The 27502-nt window shown below is 48.6% G+C and overlaps 1 protein-coding gene across 4 annotated transcripts in view; it reads right to left on the bottom strand.

Annotated features, from left to right (window-relative positions):
• The window catches only part of INPP5B (inositol polyphosphate-5-phosphatase B), a 152204-nt gene extending 128129 nt beyond the window's left edge, over nt 1–24075 (bottom strand). The window contains exons 1-4 of one of the 4 annotated variants that reach the window (XM_083173573.1): nt 23917–24075; nt 23501–23738; nt 5306–5377; nt 4649–4728 (exon numbers count right to left, since the gene is read on the bottom strand). In XM_083173573.1, the coding sequence (XP_083029699.1) occupies nt 4649–4728; nt 5306–5362 (137 nt within the window). In that variant the 5' untranslated portion in view covers nt 5363–5377; nt 23501–23738; nt 23917–24075. Of the gene's footprint in view, nt 1–4648; nt 4729–5305; nt 5378–23500 lie in introns of those variants that run through there. The other 3 variants (XM_083173575.1, XM_083173576.1, XM_083173577.1) reach the window with 3 other exon arrangements.
• Between the last annotated feature and the right edge of the window lie 3427 nt (nt 24076–27502).

Here is a 27502-nt window from a genome sequence, read left to right as displayed (position 1 = left end):
TGCGAAGGAGTTGTCCCCTCACCTCACTGAGCTCTTTAACAGCATCCTAGAAGGCGCTGCCTTCACCACGGAAGCGACCCAAGCAGACATCGTGGTGATCCCAAAGCCGGACAGAGATCACACTAAATGCTCCAACTACAGACCGATCTCTCTACTGAACGTAGACCTAAAAATCTACGCCAAAATCTTGGCTAACCGGCTAGCCCCATTACTCCCTCACCTGGTACACCCAGACCAGGTTGGATTCATCCCTTGACGCCAAGCGTCAGACAATACGAGGCGGGCGGTAGACCTAATCCACACCATCCAAAAGCAGAAAACTCCATCCCTGGTCCTAGCACTCGACGCAGAAAAGGCCTTCGACCGCATATCCTGGCCTTTTGCCTTTGCGGTCCTAGACAGGATGGGTTTCACAGGGACTTTTTTAGAAGGCATTAGAGCATTATACCGCACACCGACAGCCCGGGTCTCGGTCAATGGAGCTACATCTGACAGATTCAAGATAGCGAACGGTACACGCCAGGGTTGCCCCCTCTCCCCGCTCATATTTGCTCTTATTATGGAGCCCCTGGCGGCGAGAATACGTAACAACGCTAATATCCGCGGTATCCGCACTGGCCCTTCCGAACACAAAAATGCATTGTATGCTGACGACGTTTTAATAACTCTCTCAGACCCGGCCGGATCCCTCCCATCTCTTCTCTCCGAGATACGACACTACTCTCAATACTCTGGCTATAAAATAAATGTAGAGAAGACCGAGGTACTTGATTTTCATCTCCCAGAAACTCTCAAATCCGATTTAAAGACCCTTCTCCCTTGTAATTGGAATAAAAAGAGGATCAAGTATCTCGGAATTTACCTTACACAACATTACCACCAACTGTTTCATGGTTAATTTCCCCCGACTCTTAGATACGATTAAAAAAGATCTAACCTCATGGTCATCTTACTTCATCTCATGGATAGGTAGAATTAACTCCGTTAAAATGACAATACTCCCTCGTCTCCTTTACCTTTTTCAAACCCTCCCAATATATATCCCCCCTTACGTTTTTAAAACCTTACAACATCAAACCTCCCAGTTCATATGGGATAAAAAACGTCCCCGAATTAGACTAAAGCTACTTTAACGTCCCTCAAGACAGGGTGGTCTGGGAATTCCAGATTTTCGGAAGTATTACTATGCCTCCCAACTGTCACAAAGCGCTCAATGGTGTAATCCTTGGGGAGCGGAAAAGGTATGGGTAAAGATTGAAACAGAAGCACTGGGGTTGGCCACAATGGCATCCCTGCTGTGGCTCCCCAGAGCCAGACGCCCTCGCACCACTCTCGCCCACCGAGTGGTCTCCCGGTCTTTAACTGTTTGGGACTTCGTAAACAAAAGATTTAAATTAGCACCATCCCCCTCCCCATTAATCCCCCTATTTCACAATCCAGATTTTCCCCCCGGACTCGGCCAATCCTCCTTTAATAGTTGGATAAAAGAGAAGGTCTACTACCTCAACGATATCGCCATCGATACTAGTTTTCCCCAGTTCTCAGACATTCGTGGGGGCACGGCAATCCCAAACATAGACTTCTTTCGTTACTTGCAAGTCCGGCACTTTCACTCAAAAATCCTGTCAACCCTCACCGCCAGACCCCTAACATCTTATGAATATATCTGCTGGAAGCACTCTTCCACCAGAGGTCTAATCTCCGCAATCCACTCGCTTCTGGGGACAAATTCCGACCCCACAAGGGCCTCACATGAGCTGGCCTGGGAACGAGACTTAGGTCACCCTTTAGACTCTGAAGAATGGGAGGAAATATGGGATAATGCCGCCTCCAGCTCGATCTGCGTGAAGACCAAAGAAAACATATATAAACTCCTATATCGATGGTATTACATTCCCTCCCGATTACAAAAGATGTTCCCGGATTCCTCAGATAGGTGCTGGAGAGGATGCACGGCTGAGGGAACTTTTATGCACATCTGGTGGTCCTGCCCGAAAATCGCCAACATTTGGAAAGAAGTAACAACTTTACTTTAAAGCTTGTTTGATGTTGCCGTCCCCCTCGACCCCAGATACTTTCTCCTTCCCTTAAACCACCCCATGCTTACACACCATCAGAACAAATTACTCCGCCACATATCCGCTGCCATGACATGTCAAATAGCGATCGACTGGAAAAAATCCACCCCAGCCCCCCTTCAAGCAGTAATCTCCCGCATCTGGTATATCCATAAAATGGAATACATGACGTCCATCATACGCCATTCCACTAAGAAATTCCATAAGGTCTGGTCCCCCTGGCTCTCTTCTCAAAACTCTCCCCCCCCCCCCCCCCCATTTGATTTCTGATTTTTAGGATTGGAGGCCACCCCACCCCCCCCTTCCCTGATGTCTCAGTCATCCCCCTCTCCCCCCCCCCTGCTCTCACCCCCTCCTAAACCCCCCTCTCACTACACCCCCCCCCCCCCTCACTCTATCGCTCTCCCTACTCTCTCACTCGCCTCGCTAATACTCTCCTGCTGGCAGCCAGCCACACTGCCAATGCGAGGCTCCTCTCTCTCTCTCTCTCATTCCTTATATAAAAAGTTTGGATCACATTGATGTTTAACAATAACGATTTGTATACCTATTGTTGTTTTTGTACCGTAACGAGATTGTATTTATCTGTGATTCAACCAATAAATTGCATTTAAAAAAAAAAAGAGCATTTCTATTTGTGGACGCTGGAGACTGCAGTATAAGTGAAGACCTCACACGGAGGTAGTGCACAGAACACCGCCACACACAGCCTGTGCGCTGACGTACGTTCCGCTATCGCTTCATCAGGTTGCCCTAATTTACATTTTTTTTTTTTTTACACAGAGCAGCCAGCAGGGATCCGGGAGCTGAGAGCCGCTCATTAGATATTCATATATTCACTGCACCCGATCATTACATATGCACGATCAGGTGCAGTGAATACCTGGTCCCCTGTTGGCTCTCCCGGGGTGCAGCCTGTGCTGCCTGGCTCCCAGGGAGCCCACCTCCCCCCACATACGTTCTGGGGCAGGCAGGGAGACTTCCATCTCCCTGCCTGCCACCATCCTCAGGCTCGTTCACACTCGCCGTCAGGGGCAGCGAGCCCCTGCGACGTTGAATAGGGGGGACAGCGAGGCTCCGGAACACGGCGGGCAGTGGCGACTGTGCAGCGAATCCTAAACAGGATTCGCTGCACGTCATGAATATTCTCATTGAATACGGCCCTAAGTCTAGTAGAGGGTTAAGTGGACAGAGAAAAAATAGGGCTATTCTGATTTGATCGCTACCCCGCGCATTTGACCATGTGCAGGTGCTTGGTGCGAGCGGGCTAGTCCCTTTCGCACATAGAAGTGTGGGAGGGGGTTGTGGGGCAGTGGCAACGCCCAGCTTTTAATGGGTGTTCCCATGAAAATGCTGGGCGTTCCCATGGTAATTTCCCGATGATGCAGGTGCGGGGGGCAGGCAGCTGATGTTCGCTACCCGCACAGGCCACCCGCAGACCTAAGACACCACAGAGGTGTCTTATTTCTGCAAGCACTTCCAAAATCATTTGATGGTTTGACCATCGAACAATTGTGTCCCCGCATGCAAGGCTGCGAATGGATGTATATGTAAAACATCCATTCACATGCGTGCGGGGATATTGGGCGTGCAAGGGGGGGGGAGGCTGTTAGTGCAGACGGCGTGCGGCGTCTGAATGACACGCAAAGCTTTGCGTGTCAACCAGAATAACCTCCAAAATACTTTTGGTATTTTGGGCCTAATTCAGACCTGATGACACAGCACATTTTGGGCCTGATTCAGACCTGCTCGCTCGGTTGCGTATACTCGCAGCCTGTTGAACAGGTCAGCTAGCATGCAAGGGGATGTTCTCATGATGCTCGCATGCGGCCGAAGGGGAAAGAATTTATTAGATGGTTGCCGACCATTGAATGGTTTCTCTCCCCTTTGGAAAAAAAAAAGTCAGTCTGAAATGACTTTTATTTCCGCTGCTGACCACCGAAGACAGGGCGGGCAGAGAAGTCATGTGAGCCGCCCGCCTTGAATAGGCAAAGTCATGCCTGCAATCCCAGGGGAAAGCCCAATGTTTTCATGGGGATGACTATAAAACACTGATGCCACCACCTCCCTCCCTGTCCATGCAAACGCCTCGGTGAGTATGATACAGGGGGTGTGCACATTCACATATGCATCATGCGCAGACCCTGTACCATCAAAAACAGTGCCGAGTTCTGAATCAGCCCCTTTGTTGCAAGCGGACAAAACCATGCTGCACTTCAGGTGAAGCATATGAGACATGCAGAGAGAGTAAGATTTGGGTGGGTTATATTGTTTCTGTGCAGGGTAAATATTGGCTGCTTTATTTTTACATTGCAATTCAGATTCAAATTTTAACACACCCCACCCAAATCTAACTCTCTCTGCACATTTCCCACTTTCAGTGCACATGGTTTTGGCCATTTGCAAACAAAATGTGCCCTGGTCTGAATTAGGCCCTTTATCTCAATCCACTTTATCACTCTTCACGGCTTAGTAAAAATACCCCCAAGAGATTATTTTTGGGTCACTCAACCCTTACATTATTATATATGTCATGCATTAAAAAAGATTAAAAAATGCCCCATACTCACGCTGCCGTCTCTGTGCTCTCTACCAGTCCCACAAGTCTGCTTTCATTGCTTTGAGGGTTAATTAATACTCCTTGCACCGCATGAAGCCAAAGATTAAGGAACACAACTCAAAATGTTTCCTATTTTCTGGTCTCAGTGCCACTGAACGCTTTGATAATGGTTTTAGCTACAGTTAATAGAACAGAAATGTAATAAACGTATCAAAAACACATTCTTCCAGTCTTTGGCACTCATACATTCAGAAGCTGCATTTTATAACTAGCACTGTGCCTGACCTCAATGTTGTCAGTAAAACATAAGTAGTGAGAGGTCAGCTGCTGTTACTGAAGGTAGCATTAGACATTGGGCCAGATGCACGAAGCTTCAAAAGTGATAAAATGCAGAGTGATAAACCACCAACCAATCAGCTCCTGCCTGTCATTTTTCAAACACAGTGACATGGCAGGTAGGAGCTGATTGGCTGTCTGTTTATCACTCTCCATTTAATCACTTTTGAAGCTTAGTACATCTGGCCCATTATCGGAAATGATAATATACTTTACAAAATATTTATCATTTACATTAATCATTCAATATTTATATACATATTATCTACCAATGAAAAGAACATAAAATAAACCAGCTTGAAAGCGTTGTAAATATAGTAGTAAAGGATACTATAGCACAGTTCTCTCCTTTGTCCAGTGTGTCTTGGATTGCTATAGATTGGTCCATAATGTCATCTGAAAACTGAAAATAAAATCTTCATTAAAATCATTAGAGCTGATTGCACACTATTAATATGCAAATACAAAACTGCTTAATTTAGCATTCACAAATTGTAAGGGCGTAATAGAGTTACCCTTTATTGAGAGAGAGGCCTGTACTCAATGCTCCCAATTCACCGTTTTTTTCGGCGAATCGGGCTGTTTTCACTCCTTGCGGTGAATTTGTTTTCAGTGAAAATCAGATTCACCCTATTCAATGTTCACTGTTCACCGAAAGCGAACAGTGAATGTCGTCAAGTTCTCTGTTTCATGCTCGCTGCAATTCGCTGGTGTATTTCAATGGGGTTTTCACTGGGATTCGCTGAGAGTGTATTCAATGCTCAAATGGAGAACTGCTTTCTCCATTGATTTTCGCCATGATTCTCCGTTTTACATTCGTCATCTTTTTTAGGTGAATTGGAAAGTGATCTTTTAAAAAAAATGTTTTGTTGTTTTTTTGGTGTCAAAAAATCAGATTTTATTTTTCTGTGAAGGGGCATGTTATTTTTATTCATGTGCTTGGGGCACATGTTGTGCCCCAGGAGCCCTTCCCCACAAATTCTGGGGCAGGCAGGGAGGCTTCCATCTCCCTGCCTGCCTCCGTCCCCCGACTCCCTGCGGCATTGGCCGCAGGGGTTAAAATTCACCAGCAGGGGCAAAGAGCCCCTACGGCATTGAATAGGGTGACAGGTAGGCTGGCAGCGAATGCTGCAGCCCTCCTGAATCCTCCTAAACAGGATTCGCTGCACATGGAGAAATATATCACTGAATACTGAGAGAGAGAAAGAAAGAAAGAGAGAGAGATTTTATTTAATTGATCCACCCCCAGACCTGGAGTTCCTGGACCTATTTTTCCAGACAAATAGTACTACTGTCTACCACAGTGGTTCCCAAACTGTGTGCCATGGCTGTTACGTTGCCCTGGCCTGGGCACCAGGGACAACACAGGTTCCAGACGGAGAGAGAACAGGGCGTGAGCCCGCAGCCGGGACCGCCGGTTAGGACGGCCACAGCGGGTCCTACACTCTCTCTGTTGAGTCCCCGAGGCAGATGGCAAACCCCTGCGGAGCTAGGCTTCACCTGTGGCCGCCGCGTTCGAAGGAGCGAGTTAAGCCCGCTCCGACCCCGATGCAGCCAGGTCTTAAGTGGGGACAAGGGGTAAGCGATCGCCACGAGGAGTCTCAAGAGGATAAGCTGACTAAAGGACCTGACTGGTAATGAGCCCCTGACTGCCGGCACCAGGCCAAGACGGGGAGTGCGACCAAGTCGCAGACACCAGAGGGTATCAGGGAGTCCCCAAAAACACTTCAAAGGGACCGTGACTCCCAAAGCAGGGATCAGGATGAATGGTGACACTCCTGCCTAACCAGAAGACTAGTGACAGACGGGGGCGAGGGAACAACTACCAAAAGACAGGGACTACAAAACAAAAGAGGATAACCAAGGATAAACCCACGGAGGGGTTAGGCCGCGGAGGGCTAGGGAACCGAAGAAGGAAAGGACCTGAGCTCCACTGGAGCACTTACGTGACCCACGGAAGATGGAAGCTGTGGGTCCACGGCAGGCTCACAGGCTGAGGGTGGTATACAGCAGAGGAGTCCAGGGAAAATGCAGGGACACAGGAATCCAACGGCAGACAGCAGCTGACAGGCTGGGAGACCCGGAGGACTGCAGCAAAGACTGACCACAAAGGAAGCTGGGACCAAGGAACCAGGGGACCGGGGAGCACAGCACACTGCTGAGGTGAGCAAAAGCTATAACCGGCGTCTGTGCCCAGCAGACGCCGGCTATTTATTCGAATTTCGCGCCGCCTGACTGACGTCAGGCGCGCGCGTTGCTGGCTGCCGGGCGGAAGCTCGGGGACGTTGCCTAGCAACGCCCCGACGCTTAGCCTCAGAGCGAGGCTTGGGACGCTGCCCGGCAACGTCCCCCGCCGCGTCAGATGACGCTGCGTCTGCAGCGTCAGATGACGCTGTACTCGCCGTCCGTCCGGGTGCAGGGACACCCGGACGGCGTGCAACAGTACCCCCCCCTTGAGGAAGGGTTAACAACCCTTTCCCACCAGGTTTATCCGGGAATTGACGAAAAAAGGCCCTCTTAAGATTGGGTGAATGCAAATCTCCATCGGAAACCCAGGACCTCTCTTCGGGACCAAATCCCCTCCAGTGTACCAGAAACTGCAAGGAACCCCTCACAAGTCTAGAATCGAGGATCTTTTCCACGCGGAACTCCTGTTGCCCCTGCACCATCACTGGGGCGGAGCCATTCCTCAGTCTGCGAGGAAATTTCTGCGAAAACACCACTGGCTTAAGAAGCGAAGCATGAAAGGTACTCGAAATCCTGAGGGACTTAGGTAAGGCAAGACGGAATGCTACCGGATTAACCCTCCTGACAATCCGAAAAGGCCCAATGAATCGAGGCCCTAACCTTGCTGATGGTTGGTGAAGCTTTATATTAGGGGTGGATAGCCACACCCAGTCACCAACTTTGAAGGAGCAAGGCCGTCTGGATTTGTCAGAGAATACCTTCTCTCTGAAAGCAGCTTCTTTAAGGGCCAAGTGGACTTTCCTCCATATGACTTTGAGGCGAGAGGCAGCAGACGAAGAAGAGCCAGAGGCATTCGGTCCCAGAGAATTAGCCCGTGGATGGAATCCGTAGACCGCAAAGAAGGGCGACGTCTTAGAGGCCGAATGATGTGCGTTATTATACGCAAATTCGGCTAACGGCAAGAAACTAACCCAATCGTTTTGAAGTTTGGAAACAAAAACCCTCAGATATTGCTTAAGGGACTGATTAAGACGTTCTGTTTGTCCATTGGCCTGTGGATGGAATGCGGAAGTAAGGCTGATCTTAACCTTCAAGGCAGCACAGAACATTCTCCAAAACTGAGCCACAAACTGTGGACCCCGGCCAGACACAATATCACTGGGAAACCCGTGTAGACGAAAAATGTGTTGAAGGAATAGCGTGGCCAGTTCTTTAGCCGAGGGTAACTGCCTTAAAGCCACGAAATGCGCCATCTTAGAAAATCTATCGATGACGACCCAAATGACTTGACAGTGTGATGAGACTGGAAGACCCACAATAAAATCCATGGCCAGATGGGACCAAGGCCTGCCTGGAACGGACAAAGGCAACAACTCTCCCAAAGGTCGAGAACGTGGAACTTTATGTCGGGCACACTCCGGACACGACAAGACAAAGTCCTTGCTGTCCCTGGCCATCCCTGGCCACCAGACCACTCGGGATAATAAAGCAAGGGTTTTATATACTCCTGGGTGACCCGAAATCTTAGTATCATGGCATTCTGCCAATACTCTGCGTCTCAATGAAGGAGGAACAAACAGTTTATTCTCCGGAGTTTGGGCTGGAGCTTGCCCTTGGGCTTGCCGGAGAAGACCCTCCAAGGTCTGGCTAACTCCGGCATGGATACAGGATGAAGGAATGATGGATCCAGACTTGATCCCACCTTCTTGTTGAGGAACAAAACATCTGGAAAGGGCGTCTGCCCTAATGTTTTTCGATCCAGGGACATAAGAAATGATGAAATTAAATCTCATAAAGAAGAGTGCCCACCGGGCTTGGCGAGCGTTCAGTCTTTTGGCTGATTCAATGTATTGTAGATTCTTATGATCGGTTAAGACCAGAATCTGATGAACCGCTCCTTCCAGCCACTGACGCCATTCATCAAAGGCCCACTTAATGGCAAGTAGCTCCCTGTTGCCCACATCGTAATTGGACTCAGCTTGAGAAAATTTTCTGGACATGTAGGCACAGGGGTGGAATTGTGAAGACTCCGGATCTCTCTGAGAGAGAACTGCCCCGGCTCCAACTTCGGAGGCGTCGACTTCCACCACAAATGGCAACTCAGGGTTGGGATGTCGAAGAACTGGAGCCGAGATGAAGGCTTGTTTCAAGGTCTTGAAAGCCTGTTCCACCTGAGGAGTCCATGCTGATGGATCCGCACCTTTCTTGGTCAATGCCACCAAGGGTGCCACAATTGAAGAAAAGGCATGAATGAATCGCCTATAATAATTGGCGAACCCAAGAAATCGCTGGACTGCTTTTAAATTGGTGGGTCGCACCCAATCTAAAATGGCTTGTAATTTCTTGGGGTCCATTTGGAATCCTTGCGAAGAAATTATATATCCCAAGAAAGATACCTGGGTCACCTCAAATTCACATTTCTCTAATTTAGCGAATAACTGATTCTCGCGCAATTTTTGCAGAACCTGACGAACTTGTGTCCTATGCGAGTCCAAGTCTTGGGAAAAAATTAAAATATCATCTAAATAGACAACCACGAACTTGCCCAAGAATTCCCGAAGGACATCGTTAATAAAATCCTGAAAAACGGCTGGGGCATTGGATAGCCCGAACGGCATTACCAGGTACTCATAGTGCCCTGTCTGAGTACTGAATGCCGTTTTCCACTCGTCCCCTTCCAGAATTCTTATGGGGTTATAAGCCCCCCTAAGGTCAATTTTAGAGAAAATGGTAGCGGAACGTAGTTGGTCAAACAGCACCGAAATTAAAGGAAGGGGATAGGTGTTTTTCACCGTGATTTTATTCAGGGCACGGAAATCTATGCACGGCCTCAAAGAACCATCCTTCTTTTCCACAAAGAAGAAGCCGGCGCTGAGCGGAGATTTAGAGGGCCGAATAAACCCCTTGGACAAACTTTCTTGGATGTACTCATCCATGGCCTTTGTCTCCGGGAGAGACAATGCATAAAGTCTACTCTTGGGCAATGGCGCGTTGGGGACCAATTGGATGGCACAGTCGTATGGCCGATGCGGGGGTAAACTGTCGGCCTTACCCTTTGAAAACACGTCTGCGTAATCCCGGTAGGGAATGGGAATCCCCGCTAAAGAGGTGGATTTCACAGGGAGAGAAATATGCAAGCACTTCTGCTGACAATTGGGGTTCCACTGGGTAATCTCCCCAAGGCGCCAATCAATGATGGGATTGTGTTTTCTCAACCAGGGGAAACCCAACACGATGGGTACCGAAGGACATGAGGTTAACAAGAAAGTGATCTCCTCCTGGTGAAATAGACCAATGGTCAACTGTATGGGTGGAGTCTGAAATGTAACTGCCCCATTGGACAGAACCCCACCATCTAAGCCCCGTAAGGTAATGGGGATAGGAAGCTGGAGTTGTGGAATCCCCAAACTCTGGGCGAGGGCGGAGTCCAGGAAATTACCGGCCGCGCCGCTGTCAATAAATACTGACCCTGAAAAATTACCCCCTTGAAAAGAAATATGCCCCGGGATTAGTAATGAATCTAGAGAGGAAAAGAGCTGGAGGCCAAAGTGAACCCTCTCTTCGTTCACTTGGCCCGGCCTTTTACTGGCCTATTGGGGCAATTTCTCAAGATGTGACCTTTACAGCCACAGTATAAACACAGACCTGAACTTAATCGACGAGCCCTTTCTTCCGGGGAAATGCGGGCTGCCCCAAGTTGCATGGGCTCCTCACTTTCCTCAGGGGTCATCGGAACATAGGGAACCACCCGAGTGAGCGAGCCCCGTTCCGACCTTCGCTCACGGAGGCGACGGTCAATTTTAATGGCTAATTCCATTAACTTGTCCAATGTTTTAGGTGCCGGGTATTGGATGAGGCAATCCTTAATCTCATCGGAAAGACCGCAACGAAACTGACTGCGTAATGCAGGGTCGTTCCACCCGCAATCATTCGCCCATCGGCGGAACTCAGTACAATAAACCTCAGCTGGGTCTTTCCCTTGCTTAAGGGCTCTAAGATGGGTCTCTGCTGAGGCTTCACGGTCAGGATCATCATACAACAACCCGAGAGAACTAAAGAAAGTGTCTACGGAAGCCAGGGCTGGGCTGTCCGAAGGCAATCCAAAGGCCCAGGTCTGGGGGTCACCTTGGAGCAAAGAGATAACTAGTCCAATACGCTGGGCTTCGGATGAGAAGGAGCGTGTTTTGAGCCGAAAATACAATTTGCAACTCTCACGAAAATTAAAAAAAGTTTTGCGGTCTCCAGAGAACCGATCAGGCAAATTCTTTTTGGGATCTGAACCCCCTGAGTCTGGAGGTCGCGACCTCTGCTCTTGAGATGCTACCTTCAAGGACAATTCCCGGACTATCTGAGTAAGCCCTTGAAGCTGATCAGAAAACGTCTGAGACGGGGTACTCATAATATCAAACGACACAAAACACTACCCCTCCAGGTATTTGACAGGGGAGACCTGTCTTTATTCTGGCCGGTTATACTGTTACGTTGCCCTGGCCTGGGCACCAGGGACAACACAGGTTCCAGACGGAGAGAGAACAGGGCGTGAGCCCGCAGCCGGGACCGCCGGTTAGGACGGCCACAGCGGGTCCTACACTCTCTCTGTTGAGTCCCCGAGGCAGATGGCAAACCCCTGCGGAGCTAGGCTTCACCTGTGGCCGCCGCGTTCGAAGGAGCGAGTTAAGCCCGCTCCGACCCCGATGCAGCCAGGTCTTAAGTGGGGACAAGGGGTAAGCGATCGCCACGAGGAGTCTCAAGAGGATAAGCTGACTAAAGGACCTGACTGGTAATGAGCCCCTGACTGCCGGCACCAGGCCAAGACGGGGAGTGCGACCAAGTCGCAGACACCAGAGGGTATCAGGGAGTCCCCAAAAACACTTCAAAGGGACCGTGACTCCCAAAGCAGGGATCAGGATGAATGGTGACACTCCTGCCTAACCAGAAGACTAGTGACAGACGGGGGTGAGGGAACAACTACCAAAAGACAGGGACTACAAGACAAAAGAGGATAACCAAGGATAAACCCACGGAGGGGTTAGGCCGCGGAGGGCTAGGGAACCGAAGAAGGAAAGGACCTGAGCTCCACTGGAGCACTTAAGTGACCCACGGAAGATGGAAGCTGTGGGTCCACGGCAGGCTCACAGGCTGAGGGTGGTATACAGCAGAGGAGTCCAGGGAAAATGCAGGGACACAGGAATCCAACGGCAGACAGCAGCTGACAGGCTGGGAGACCCGGAGGACTGCAGCAAAGACTGACCACAAAGGAAGCTGGGACCAAGGAACCAGGGGACCGGGGAGCGCAGCACACTGCTGAGGTGAGCAAAAGCTATAACCGGCGTCTGTGCCCAGCAGACGCCAGCTATTTATTCGAATTTCGCGCCGCCTGACTGACGTCAGGCGCGCGCGTTGCTGGCTGCCGGGCGGAAGCTCGGGGACGTTGCCTAGCAACGCCCCGACGCTTAGCCTCAGAGCGAGGCTTGGGACGCTGCCCGGCAACGTCCCCCGCCGCGTCAGATGACGCTGCGTCTGCAGCGTCAGATGACGCTGTACTCGCCGTCCGTCCGGGTGCAGGGACACCCGGACGGCGTGCAACAATGGCTCACAGGGGTGCCGCGGAACACTTGCAGGGGTGCCCTGGGTTGGTGGTCAAGGACATATTCAAATGATATATGAACAATGTAATAAGGAAAATCAGTGCTTGTGACTTCCAATTATAAAATATGTGGATAAACAGAAGTGAATCATGTTCCTCAACACATAACTGAACCTAAGGATGACATATAAGCGCAAATTTTCTATTTTTTTCTGAAGTTCTTGGTATCCAACTTTTGGCCTAGGGGTGCCATGAAAAAAAAAGTCTGATACTCTAGGGTGCCGTGATTCAAAAAAGTTTGGGAACCACTGGTCTACCACTTATCTATATGTAAAACACATGTTGTCCCTTTTATGACTGCTCCACCTGCCATCAGGCCCCTCTTCCAAATGCCACATTATTTGGCATCAGAGCCCCATTTTGCCATCACTCATCTCCTACTTCATTCTGCAGATGAGACCTTTTAAAAAGTCAGGTAGAGGATACCGGCAGTTAGAACAGTAGCAGTAATACACACTAGGCCAACTTGTCCTAAAGACAAGTCTGGCCCAATTTCCCTTGAGCTCCCCCGGCATCCCCCAGGAGGGTTCACATACAATTTGGTACTTAATGTGCCATTTTTAGATGTGATAATTGACATGCGATTGTAACTCCTGGGGGCTACAGGTAGGGGGCAGGAGAATTAAAAAAAAAAAACATACAAAAGAATGGGCGGCTGAAAGAGCAACTGCCCATTCTTTTGTATTCAAATATCCTGCCTGCTGCCAGGGATGCAGAGCGGGGAGAGGGACTCTATTACTATGACAACCACATTCACATGACACATTATATAGTAGTGTTACCCAAACTGAGTGCTGCAGGATACTGTAGGTTGTACTAAGCCAAAGTATTTATGGACAATATGATAGGCAAAACCATTGCTGATGACTGCTAATTATAATATATGTGGACAAGCAGAAGCAGGTATGCACAATTTAGTTTATTGATTTTTTTTTTTTAAATAACAATTTTTATTTGTTTTGTAAAATGAATAACAAAGAATGCAACAATGGTCTCTGCAGAACAGAGAGTAAACACAAATATGCATCTTTAACAAGACATAAAGGGATTGGAAGTGACATACATAAGGCAGGAGATTCAGTAGCAGTGAAAAGCATATCTGGAATGTTAACATGATCTAACAAACAGAAATAAACAATATCTTCCAAAATTCTGTCCGGAAAGTCTTTCTGTCCGATCACTGAAATGGTGATACTAATAGGCAAACGTTGTAGACGTCATGCATGTGAAAAAGTACAGTACACTCCCATTTAAGCATTCATTGTATCGCATTGAGTAATAAATGTGGCATTAATTCCTTTGCTGAATTAATATAATATTTACAGGTACGCGAACATAGTGAAATCGCATCGCATTACGTTATAGTAGCATTCAATGCAATGCGATTTTCCCATTCCCACTCCCTGTCATTCCCGTCCCCTGTCAGATCCTCTCAGAAATCACTCTGAGGTGATATTCTGTCAGGAGAAGAAGCATACCTCAGAGCTGGTGGTGATTTATTGAGATTATTGAGAAAGTTATTGCGATTATTGAGATGGCTGCATCTATGACCGTGTTCACGCTGCCTCAGACGGAGGAGGAGGCTATCGCCTTTTTTCAAGGACACAATCTCCTTCTGGTGGCGCAGAATTGTGCGAATGGCCACAATATGTGCCTTTCTGTGAAAGAATGCATGTGGCTCTGCATGTGAAAGCCTGCCGGCTGAAGGTGAGCCTAAAAGCGGCTCACTGATTTCCTGGGTGCCACTTGACCTTTGTCGCCCTGGTGTGCTTTATATACTCATGGGCCCAGGAGCTGACATCCATTGAGTTCTGTCAGCAACAACTGGACATTTAAAAAAAGATGGCTGTTTTATACAATAGATGGATGCAGGAGGCGTGTATGATGGACCTCATGGCGCAGCCACAGCGCCGTATCGGCGGTCCAGGCCACATCGTGGAGGCCGACAAGAGCATGTTCATCAGGAGGAAAAGTAATGTCGGCCTTATGTTCCCACAGCAGTGGGTTTTTGTGGGAATTTGCAGAGAAACGGGACAGTGCTTCCTCACGATGGTGCCAAGACATGATGCAAGCGAGAATGGATACTGTAGAGCCAGGCACCACAATTTACAGTGACTGCTGGAGGGTGTACAGCACTGAGCAACTGGAACTTGCAGGGTACCAGCACGCCAAAGTCAATCATGGATTTAATTTTATAGACCCGTCAACAGGGGTGCATACCCAAAATGTTGAACAAATATGGGGCACGTGCAAATGGCGCAATAAGCGCCAAAGAGGTACAGCACGCCACATGCTCCATTCCTATCTCCAGGAGTTCATGTGGAGAAAAACATTGGTTGGGGATAACTCATTTGAGAGAATCCTGGGAGCACTTACCCTCCTTCCTAAGGACGATTAAGTGATTTTTAAATAATGATGTTTATACTGTGATTCTTTGTTATTAATTAATGTTTTACTGTTTTTAATTGATTAATTGTTTTTATTATCTTTATCGTTCTGCTTTTTCACATATTTAAGTAAATTTACAGTTCTTAGTTAATACATGTCGTCATTACTGTGTCAGCTGTATGATTTTGCAAGTGTGAATGTTTTCCTAAAATACCACCACTATCCACGCCACTCGGAAGCGCGGCGAGCCCCGCGAGGGGCGGTGGAACACTTCCTCTGACCTTTTCAAACCCCCACTATACACGTCAATGTGGAGTTGATTTTATATAGTGTGGGGAGCGCAGCGAGCCACCGAGCCCGAAGCGTGGCGAGCGGCAGCGGATTACTTTACATGTATTCCGCGTGCGATGACCACGCTTCGGGCTCGGTGGCGAGAGTCAACTCCATGCCACAGGGTGGCGTTGATACTTGAGGTGACGCTAAACAACATAGGTGCTTTCAATTTTAAAGCACCCATCACATGTCATACTAAGCACACATGAGCTCATCCCATCACATCTCATCGCATGGGTGCTTCTACTATGAAATATCGCATCGCATCGCACCTGGTGCCCTGCGATTCCATGCAATATTTCATTGTATAAGCACTCCTGTGCATTTCATATGGACATCACTTCGCACACCACTTTACACGCTGCGCGATGCGATTTCACTATGGAGAATAAACAAGTACGCAAAATGCGTACTGGGCGCCCTGCTAGGAAACAAGTACCCATTTACAGTACAAACAAAAATATAAACAAAGAGGGGGAAGACATAGGACAAGTTCACACTTAGGGGGAAATTTACTAAGATGATTTAGTAGAAAAAAATTGTATTTTCCTACGAAAATACGAATTTTTGGGGTGTATTTGTATTTTTGGAATTTACTATGCCAAAAATACAAATATTCGTATTCATATTGATGGGACATTCGCATTTGTATTTACAAATACGAATGTCTACACCATCGATAGAATACGACAGGAATCACCATTCAAAAGAATGGTGGTTCCTGATTTACTAAGCAGCCGTATTGAAAATACGGCTGCTACAGTAATTAGTGTAAAACTGCCACGAATATACGGCAGGAAAATACACTTTATTTTCCTGTCGTATTTGGCAGAACCATGCACGGATCAGTCAGATCCGTGCAGGCTTTAGTGTTAAAAAAATTGTAAAATAAATAATTAAAAAAAAAAAACAGCGTGGGGTCCCCCACAGCTGTAACCAGCACCAGGCTGACAGAGCCGGGGCCGGTAATTAAAAATCAGGGAACCCGACAAATAGGGGTTCCCTGATTTTTAACAACCAGCCCCAGGCTCCAGGTCCGGGGCTGGTTCCCAAAATATGGGGGACAAAATGACTAGGGGTCCCCCGTATAAGAACCAGCCCCAGGCCAAACCAGCCAGCAGGGTAATGCCACAGCCGGGGGGGAGACTTTTTATACAAGTCCCCCGGCCAAAGCATTAACCCTCTGACCAGTCAGCCTGGCCAGGGACGCTGGGGGAGTGGAGACCCCCCCCCCAATAAAGGGGTCCCCCCCTCCAGGACTTACCTGACCAGGCTGAAGCCTGGTGCTGTCCCCGGTGGCCCTGGAGCGGTGGCCACCGGGCTGATTCAGTGGAAAAAAAAATAGATTTAAAAACTATTGTTTTAAACTGTGGAACTATGAGTCCCAGCAAGCCTCCCCCGCAAGCTGGGACTTGGAGAACCACAAGTCCCAGCCTTCGGGGCATTAAAGGGCCCGCTGGGTCTTGTAGTTACACAGTTAAAAAAATAGTTAAATAAATACACACTGACACATAGGGTGGCCAATCCCGGGATCGGGATCGGCGGGATCCCGGGATTTGGCATAAAAAAGTCCGGGATTTCAATCCCGGGATTGGATTATCCAACCCCGGGATTTTCGGGATTAGACTGCGCATGCGCAGTCTAATGCCGGGCAGCATCTGAGCACTAGCTCAGACGCTGCCCGGCTCCCGAATCCTGACACCTGCGTGCGGCGATGCGTAGCGTGACAGTAGAGGTCACGCTGCGCAGCCTTCTGCTGTGCACGCCCCCTTCCAGTCTCCTCCGCACGTCGCCCGCCTGCCTCTGCCCGCCCGCATCCTTTCCGGCCTGCCCTGCCTCTTCATTCTCTGGCCTGCGTCCTGGCTGCTAAGAAGGAGGTGCACGAGCCTGGAGGCACCGTGCACCTCCGAACCCACTCCCGGCCGGCCGCCCGCTAATGTAAGTAAATGTGCGGGTCGGCCGGTGTGGGGGCGGGTATGTGTGGAGCAGAACTGTATTAGGGATGCCAATCCCGGGATCCCGGGATTGAGCATTTTTCAATCCCGGATCCCGGGATTGAAAAAATGCCCCGGGATTGGCATCCCTACTGACACACCAGAAAAATAAAACTTTAATACATACATAACATACACATACTGATACTTACCTATCTTGATCCCGTCGGTAGGTCCCTGGGTCCCGGATCCCGGGCTCCGGGGGTCGGTGTCCGGTACGAAGAAATCCATGGTGGACCTGTGGAAGGAAATCCTACTCACCCAGGTCCGCCATGGAAGTTCTTAAGTCTTGATCCGCCGTAGTCCAATTCTTCTTCCATCTTCTTCAAGCTGCCGACGACTCCGGCATCTCCCCGCAGCAGACTGGGAGGCCCAGAGATCCTTCATCCTCTACGCCTCTTCTCAGAATGATTTCTATTGGCTGCCTAGCGGCCAATCAGGAGCCAAGAAAGTCGGCTCATGCTTGGCCGCTTGGCGGCCAATATAAATCATTCTGAGAAGAGGCGCAGAAGATGAAACATCTCTGCGTGTCTCCTCAGTCCGATGCAGAGAGTGCGGGGAGTGCCGACATGCTGAAGAATACCTGGACTACGGCGGATCAAGAGAAGAGATCTTCGCCAGAGGACCAGGTGAGTAGGATTTCCTTTCACAGCTCCACCATGGATTACTTCGGACCCCGGACACCGACCTGGAGGACGACACGGACCACCGACATGGACCTGGAGGACGACACGGATGCCGACACAGGACCAGGACACCGGACACCAGGACCGAGGGCTACCTACGGGCTCAAGATAGGTAAGTATCAGTATGTATGGGCTTTGGATAAATTAAAGTTTTATTTTCATTGTGTCAGTGTGTATTTATTATACTATTTTTATTACTGTGGAACTACAAGTCCCAGCGGGCCCTTTAATGCCCCGCAGGCTGGGACTTGTGGTTCTCCAAGTCCCAGCTTGCGGGGGAGGCTTGCTGGGACTCATAGTTCCACAGTTTTAAACAATAGTTTTTCATCTATTTTTTTACACTTCAATCAGCCTGGAGGCCACCGCACAGGGCCACCGGGGACAGCACCAGGCTTCAGCCTGGTCAGGTAAGTCCTGGAGGGGGGGGGGGGCCCTGTATTGGGGGGGTCCCCACTCCCCCAGGGCCCCTGGCCAGGCTGACTGGTCAGTAGGGATGAATGTTTTGGCCGCGGGACCTTATATAATAAGTGTCCCCCGGCTGTGACATTACCCTGCTGGCTGGTTTGGCCTGGGGCTGGTTCTTAAAATACTGGGGACCCCTAGTCATTTTGTCCCCCGTATTTTGGGAACCAACCCCGGACCTGGAGCTGGTTAAAAATCGGGGAAGCCCTATTTGACGGGTTCCCTGATTTTTAATTACCGGCCCGGCTCTTTCAGCCTGGTGCTGGTTTCGGCTGTGGGGGAGAACCCACGCTGTTTTTTTAATTTATTTCTATTTTTTTTTTTACACCTTGCAGCCTGCACGGATCTGACTGATCCGTGCAGACTGCCTACACTAATTCGTATTAGCGGCCGTATATATGGCCGTTAATACGAATTAATACGACATTGGAGGGTTACACAGCAGTCGTATATGACTGCTTTGTAAATCCCCCTCCGGAACACGACTTTGCAAACGAGGTATGCAGTCGTATTCATTCGTAGCACGAATACAATTATTTGTATTCCTATTCTTAGTAAATTTCCCCCTTAATGTAGACCTAACCAATGAACCATACCAGAACGCAGCCACACTCTATATTATAATATAGTCGCTGGATGCCAAGCCAGGCTCTAGTGGAAGGGGGTACATAGCGGTAAAGAGGTGGTCACTAACCACCAATCTGTCTCAGCAAGCAATCCAATGGGTGAGAATCAATTTTTTTGCAGCAGTCAGGATAATTGCTAACACTGGGATAATCTGTGCCTTTTTTGGGCAAGGTCCCACACATTAAAGCACAGAAATAAACATGCTGCAGGGTTCTTCTGTAATCGTAATTTAATATATTTTTTTAAAGACATTTCTTAATAAGAAACTTTTAGCCATGGGGGTGTTTAAAATGCTGATACAGGTTGAGTATCCCTTGTCCAAAATGCTCGGCACTCACTGACAGGCTATAATGAATTACCACCATCTCACAATGGCAGTAGCTGTAAATATTGGTACATTGGGCAGCATCGTATTCCCCATAGAAACCAATGAGGGATGCAACTGTGAGTGAGACAGAAGGGATCACAGCAGGTATCGGAGATTCCTGCTGCAATCCCTCCATCATACATGCCAGCGGTACTTAATATTTGCGGCTAATCCCCAAAAATTAGCTGGAAATATTAAATAATAGTTGGGCTCCTATGACTGAAAGAGTCCAACCTAGGAATTCCCCAGGTCTGTGGAGTAGTATGAATTGGGGTCTCAAACGAAAACCCTTTCGTAGAAGGGAAAAACCTGGCTCATATGTCTGAAAGGGGTATACCTTCTTACTCTGTGGGGACAAATCGTGTCCCAGGCATGGCACCATGTTAAATAACCCTGAAAAAAAATATTTTTAATTGTTTTCAGTAATTCGGAAAATTCGTTTTCAGCGCTGTCCCTAAGAAAGCTGAGACACATCAAATAATAATTCAATCACTTTCAGTACATTTAAGTAATAAATCTATAACTCAAATTCCAATTTTTAAGGCAAAATTTACTTGACATGAAAGCAGAATCCGGTCCCATGGTCAAAATTTGGGATGTTTACATGTATAATGCAGGTAAGGCACCATGAAGACATCCTCAGATCGCCGACATGTACACACTGTACAATATTATTAATGATTTTGCCAAGGACAAAATAGTCTAAATTTGCCTGCATGTACAGTATATATGACAGAAGGAGGGGGTGTTGTTAAGGACCCATGGGATTAATGATTAAGGGGTACAATGATCATTTAAGGCTGTGGTAGCCAACTCCAGTCCTCGAGAGCTACCAACAGTTAATGTTTTCCAGATCTCCTCACAGAATCACAAGTGAAGTAATTAGCTCCACCTGTGGATCTTTGAACAGGGTTTCAGCTAGTAATGAGTTCACCTGTGCAGCATCTAGGCTGTCTGGAAAATGTGAACTGTTGGTAGCTCTCGAGGACCGCAGTCGGCTACCACTGATTTAAGGTGTTATAGGGGGTTAGCCGCAAATATGAAGTATTACCAGAGTGTATCAGGAGAGACTGCAGCTGGAATCTCTGATCCCTGTGCGATCCCTTGTGCACTGCCGCTGGCCGCATACCTCATAGGTTACTTTGGGGGGTGCAAACCTGGCCAATGTACCAACATCAGGCAGCATCACTTCGGGTCCCTGGGCTACCGCCATTCTGAGATGGGCTACAAACTACACTGCTGCGAGGTTGGTGTGGTATCAGTGCTGCCCTCCTGGCACCCAGCTGAGCGCATTGTAGGGACGGGCTCCTTTTGGAGCCCTGTCCTTGCGTGTGCAGCATAATACATCCGTGCGATAGATATTCTGCCCAGATCGCATTGTATATGCAATCCTTAATGAATGGGCCCCATAGTATGTACACACTAAACAATAGCGTTATTGTGCATACTGTATTTGTAAAGATAGTTGTATAGTGTGTGTGCACCTTTAGGGGTAGGACGGTCAGAGGCGGGCTGGGCCGGAGGTCAGGGTGCCACATTCTCCCCGGGCCAGTATATACTGGGCCTGGCTGTGTACATCTTGAAAACCCCCGCTGCCTCCAGGTCCAGCCGCAAGCCACAGGCTTCCCGGTCACCCACATGTGTAAGGCGACGGCCCCTCCAAAAATGGCCGCCGCCTTGAAGGAGACAGACACTAGAGGTACTGCCATACCTCTAGTGTCTGTTAGAGGATAACAGCACAGCCAGCGCTACCCAGAAGTGCGGATTTGGGTAGCGCTGGGGCTTTTAGAAGGGGGGTCCTAGGCAACGAGCATGTATTCTCCCCCCTGGCCAAAAATGTAGGTAATTGTGTATTATCACAGAGCCCGTTAAGTAGTTTCCCTACTGTCCTATTCACAGGGATCGCATTGCATGCCATCACATGTGATGGTACTTGTGCAGTTTCACGGCACCCCTGCCCATGGATTGCATTGCACGCAATTAGCATACCCCCACTATCCACGTCACCCCAAAGTGTGGCAAGGGGACACGGTAGGTGTCCTTCTGACATGTTCATACCCCCACTATCCACATCGGTGTGGAGTTGATTTTATAAAGTGTGGCGGGAGCAGCGAGCCACCAAGACCGAAGCGTGTTGAGCCCCGCGAGGGGCCGCATAAAACGAGCCCGAAGCATGGCGAGTGCATGCAGAATATAAGTCAAGTCATTTGCTTCCCCTCGCCACGCTTCGGGCTCATTTTACGCAGCCGCTCGCCACACTTTATAAAATCAACTCCACACGGATGTGGATAGTGGGGGTATGAACAGGTTGGGATAACGCGTACCGCTGCGCTCATCATGCTTCGGGGTGATGTGGATAGTGGGGGTGTGCTAAATGTGTATAGTGGGGGGGTGCTAAATCGCACTGCATGCGATTTGTGTGCAAAGCGATGCGCGGGCAAGTACCAGTGCATCGCACGCAAATCGCATCACATGCGATCCCAGTGAATTGGACAGTACGTAAACTACTTAACAGGCATCGTAATAATACACAAGTATCAAAATGTATTACTCCCCCCTGACAACAAGCATGTAACACCCCCCCCCCTTCCTCCAGCAATGAGCATGTAGCACTCCATAGCAACAAGCATGCAATTTCCCCTAGCAATGAGCATGTAACATCTCCCCTTGCAATGAACATGTAAATCACTCCCTGGGCAACGAGAATGTAATCCTCCATGGCAACAAGAATAAAACACTTGGCAAGGAGTATGTAACCCCAGGCAATGAGCAATATACATCTAACAATTAGTATGTAGGTAAGTGGCAGTTATGTGGTATAATATATAATAGGCATTATGGTGTGTGGTATAATATGTAATGGGCATTAAGGTGTGTGGTATTATGTTTAATGGGCATTACAGTGTGGCAATATGTTTAATTGGTATTACGGTGTGTGGCATTATGTTTAATGGGCTTTACGGTGTGTGGCATTATGTGTAATGGGCATTACGGTGTGTGGCATTATGGTGTTGGCATTTTGTGTAATGGGCATTACGGTGTGTAGCATTATGTTTAATGGACATTACGGTGTGTCGCATTATGTGTAATGGGCATTACGGTGTGACTACATTATGTGTAATGGGCATTACAGTGAATATTTTTGCAGCGCGTCTTCAGCGCGCAATGTCCCCATTTCTGGTGTATGTGGGGGAATGATTGTTTAATCCTTGCTGCATACTAGAGGGGAGGGGGTAGGGTGGCGAAATGATGGCGGTGGTGGTGGGCCACTTGCTTGTGTTGCCCCCCCAAGTTGAAAGTTGCCAGCCAGGCCCTGATGACAGTACTGCCTGAAGGGTTAGGGTGCCGGGACCTGGAGACGCTGCTAATAAGTGGAATAAGTGACTGCTGGACAGCCAGGACTGTTATTCTATCATGTCATCCATGTCGTCATGCTAAACTATTGACCTACTATAATAACACACCACACCAAATTTAAAGCTGGGTAAGAGAGCAATCCATTTGAAATTCATGTTTAATAATTGCAATTAAACACCCAGTGAAATAACTACATATTAGTATTCATTTTAGTTTCCTTCTGCTGCTGCATTTACCTTCCCTACACCACCTGTTACCTTGGCATACCAGAGCCACATCCCAGCACCTATGTAATGGCCAATGACCTGAGGGAGCGCAACACGGTAAGAGACGCTCATAATAAGGCTTCAGTTGATTTGCTGGATGCTATTTGTACTTTACTATGTGTCACATCTGTTATAGACTTATCATGCAACACAAATATTTTCCTGTCACACCCATCTACAGCACAGAGACAGCATGATTATTATACATTTACCGGGAATCACACCTGCAGGCTTGCAGGGGAAGCCAGGAGAAGCCGTATTCCCCGTTACACAGAGGAGGAGGCTGCGAAGATAGCGGAACAGTGGTCTGAGGAGAGTTCCCTGTCTGGCTGCTGCTGCAATCTGGATGATGATGGCTACGTCAGCATTTCCTTTCCCCTCCTGTCACCAGCGCCTGGCCGCACCATGCTGCCATTCTCCCATTCGCCGCTAGAGGGGAGCAGAGTGCTGCTGGCATAGGGAAACATCTTTCACTGCCGGGTCCCAAATGAAAGTTTAGAATTTACGTAAGCTGGTGCTTAAACATAGTAGAGCTGTACTGAATATACTGTGACAGTGACAGGTGCTGTCAGTGACCCTCCAGGACACCATTGTACTTCTCAGCCAGTGTCCTGCGTCCATTACTTACTATGACAGGCCCAGGGAGTAATAGTGCGGACAGCGTCACAGTGCTGGGAGAGCAGGCAGAGGGGAGTCAGGGGAGAGGGCAGGGAAGGAGTAGGGGGGACAGTGCTGGGAGATCAGGCAGAGGGGAGTCAGGGAGAGGGCAGGGAAGGAGTAGGGGGGACAGTGCTGGGAGAGCAGGCAGAGGGGAGTTAGGGGAGAGGGCAGGGAAGGAGTAGCGGGGGCATTGCTGGGAGAGCAGTCAGGGGGGAGGGCAGGGAAGGAGTAGTGGGGGCAGTGCTGGGAGAGCAGGGGGAGAGGGCAGGGAAGGAGTAGTGGGGGCACTGCTGGGAGAGCAGGCAGAGGGGAGTCAGGGTAGAGGGCAGGGAAGGAGTAGTGGGGACAGTGCTGGGAGAGCAGGATGAGAGGAGTCAGGGGAGAGGGTAGGGAAGGAGTAGGGGGGGCACTGCTGGGAGAGCAGGCAGAGGGGAGTCAGGGGAGAGGGCAGGGAAGGAGTAGCAGGGGCAGTGCTGGGAGAGCAGGCAGAGGGGAGTCAGGGGAGAGGGCAGGGAAGGACTAGCGGGGGCAGTGCTGGGAGAGCAGGCAGAGGGGTGTCAGGGGAGAGGGCAGGGAAGGAGTAGTGGGGGCAGTGCTGGGAGAGCAGGAGGAGAGGAGTCGGGGGAGGGCCGGAAAGGAGTAGTGGGGGCTCTGCCTGCTCTCCCAGCACTCACCAAGGTAACCCATTGTACTAACCTAGTGCACGCACTACTCGATTTGTCATACACTGTTCTCAAATCATAGTTTGATAAGCCACGTGGTCGCATTGTCCCATTTGGGATGCTGCACCTTATAAGGGACTAGGGTTGGACTGGCCCCTAGGGGTACAGAGGGAACCCCGCAGTGGACCCACCTCATCCTCTAGGGACCCTTATTCATACTGTGCAGCTGAATTATACATATGTTACATTATATGGCACAACACCGTGACGTTCAGTGTGCACGCAGGTGTGATACATCGGAGCGGCCCATTGCTTTATAAGGATTGTTGCGTTGTGTACCCAGCTTTAGAGAATAACTATAGAATTGTGCTAGATAATTAGTAGTCAATAAATAATATAAAGACCCCAGCAATTGTAACGCAGGTAATGAACTATACCTGTGTGCGCTTAGTAAGGTGCGCTAGTTAATCCACTAAGCTTCCAGATGCATCGGGCAGGTAAGCGATGTCTGGAGGCTGATTCTAATCGTGTAGTTGGGGTAGAGATTGTAGTATGTATTCCCACACACACGTGCGCAAACATACGTTGCTAAGGTTGGCGATCGATGGGCTGCATTATTATTATCATCTTTTATTTATATGCTGCCACAAGGGATCCAAAGCTACCAATACAAATTACATTACAAATAGGCAAAACATTGATGGTTTGTGATGCTAGAGAGCTGCTGTTGGTAGATGCGGCCCATTGGGGGCAGTGCTAAGCTAAGGACCCTGCAAAAGATGGCAGAGAACCATCAGCCATCGATGGTTAACAACCAAATACATATTACTTTTTACGATTAGAGGAATGGAAGGAGAAACAAGGGGAAGACACTAGTTAGTCAAAAATGGTGGGGGAAGTAGGTGTTCTTCCCTACAGAAGGGACAACCATCAATTGGTGCAAACCATCGATGGCTCACTGTTTATAATTCCATACCATCAAGGTTTCCACTGATCACACCATTAATAATTACCCCCGTGGGTGGCCATCCATTTGTCATATAGACAAGGATTATATATATATATATATATATATATATATATATATATATATATATAAACCAGAGGGGGGTTGGCCGGCACTCCGCTAAAAACAAACAGGCTGGGTGCCTTCCCTGGAGAGAGCAATACAATCCAATACAGCAGAAGCAGACAGGTGGGTGGCACTCCCAGAAATAAACGTCTCAGAGGTCCAATGATTACCAAATCGTTGGACCTCTGAGTCGTTTATTTCTGGGAGTGCCACCCACCTGTCTGCTTCTGCTATATATATATATATATATATATATATATATATATATATATATAAAACCACACACAGGGATCAGCAGCCTCATATCAGTCAGTGCTTAGTAATGCTGCTGAATATCAGACATACTTATGAATACTCTTCTAAACTGCTCAGAGGCTTCATCTTCTGCAAAGCGCATGCGCTGGATTGGGAAAGTATCGGGATACACGCCGATGGGAGGAGCTGACCTGAAGCTAACTGGAAGTAAGAATCTATAATGGCCATGTTTGATGTGGGCATAAGGGCTACTCTGTATAATGAGTAGTGATAGGCAGGTGGCGCTCTGCGACTGAACTCAGAGCAGCCAGCGGAGTGCTCACATCGGTACTATAAGATTATCAGAGGTTACATGAATAAATCAGCATAAAGCCTACAATGACTGGGTTACAATAGGTGCATGATTACTGCAGCATATCCATACATCACACATGAATCATGTACACGGGCAAATAATATGGTAATGGGAAAGTGTGTTGTTTGCAGTCAGTAAATGCACGCACACTGTATAATGGATAGGAATACATGAGGTACCGACCGTATAACATTTAATCCTTGCTGCAAACTCCCAAACTATTTGTAATGTGAAGTAATGAACTGTTCTTTACTGATAGGAATAGCGCTGTGTAATCATAGACATGTGAAGAATCCTCTATCTATGATGGGACATCGATGCTGTGGTAACCCCCCAATGTGTGCCAGGTGTAGTTCCAACAGCCGCCACTAGTGCAGCACAGCGCGAATGACGTCACTGCATCGTAGCTACGAATTACACCGAGATCCTCTATATGATTGGCTGGTGCAGTGGCGTGTACCGTTAGTTCAGCAAGTGGGACAGCCGCTCAGTCTGAGCCACCACGGGTTCGAATCCTCCCTCAGGGACCCCACAGATCAAATGCGCTACAAAGCGCAGAGCGCCGGGGATTAATCAGCGACGCTGTCTGCTGTGACAGACATTGGGTGACATGGGGTGCAGCGCCTCCGGATCCGGGAGCAGCTGAGTTTTTGGCTTTTCTACTGATAGATATTTTCTGCTCAAACTACATGTACACATAATATTAGCCATATAACAGGGAGGAATAAGTGGGGGCAGGACGGAGTCTGCTAGGGGAGCACTGACCAATTCTAATAAATATTTTATTAATTGTCAGAAAATTAATTGTCACTTGACTAATACAACAGTGGTGCAGCAATCAGGGTCACATAGTGTTAAACAAATTAACACCAAAATAACTTGTGTCGGCATTTAGCTGGTGTCAACCTTTTCCACGGCACCTAATGACCATGACAACCTAGTGACTGTTGACATACTCATGGTCGACTTGAGCCGCACCCCCTGACTGTGCACAGTACACAGTATTTGTATTATAATCACATAGATAGTAACACCACTAGCAACAGTATGGGACCATTAACCTGAGACCCATGGTGACTGTGAATACACCCTCTCCCCAGCTCTGTAATATAGTCTGTATGGAGCCTCTGGCGAGAGTATAGGACCACACACAGACAGGTAATACCCGGACGCTGTTCTCCCCATCACGGCAGCAGCAGCCCCGCACATG

This window comes from Crinia signifera, chromosome 2 (genome assembly GCF_055691185.1).
Source record: "Crinia signifera chromosome 2, ASM5569118v1, whole genome shotgun sequence".
In the NCBI taxonomy this organism is placed as follows: Eukaryota; Metazoa; Chordata; class Amphibia; order Anura; family Myobatrachidae; genus Crinia; species Crinia signifera.
This window is presented reverse-complemented; position numbering and strand designations above follow the sequence as displayed.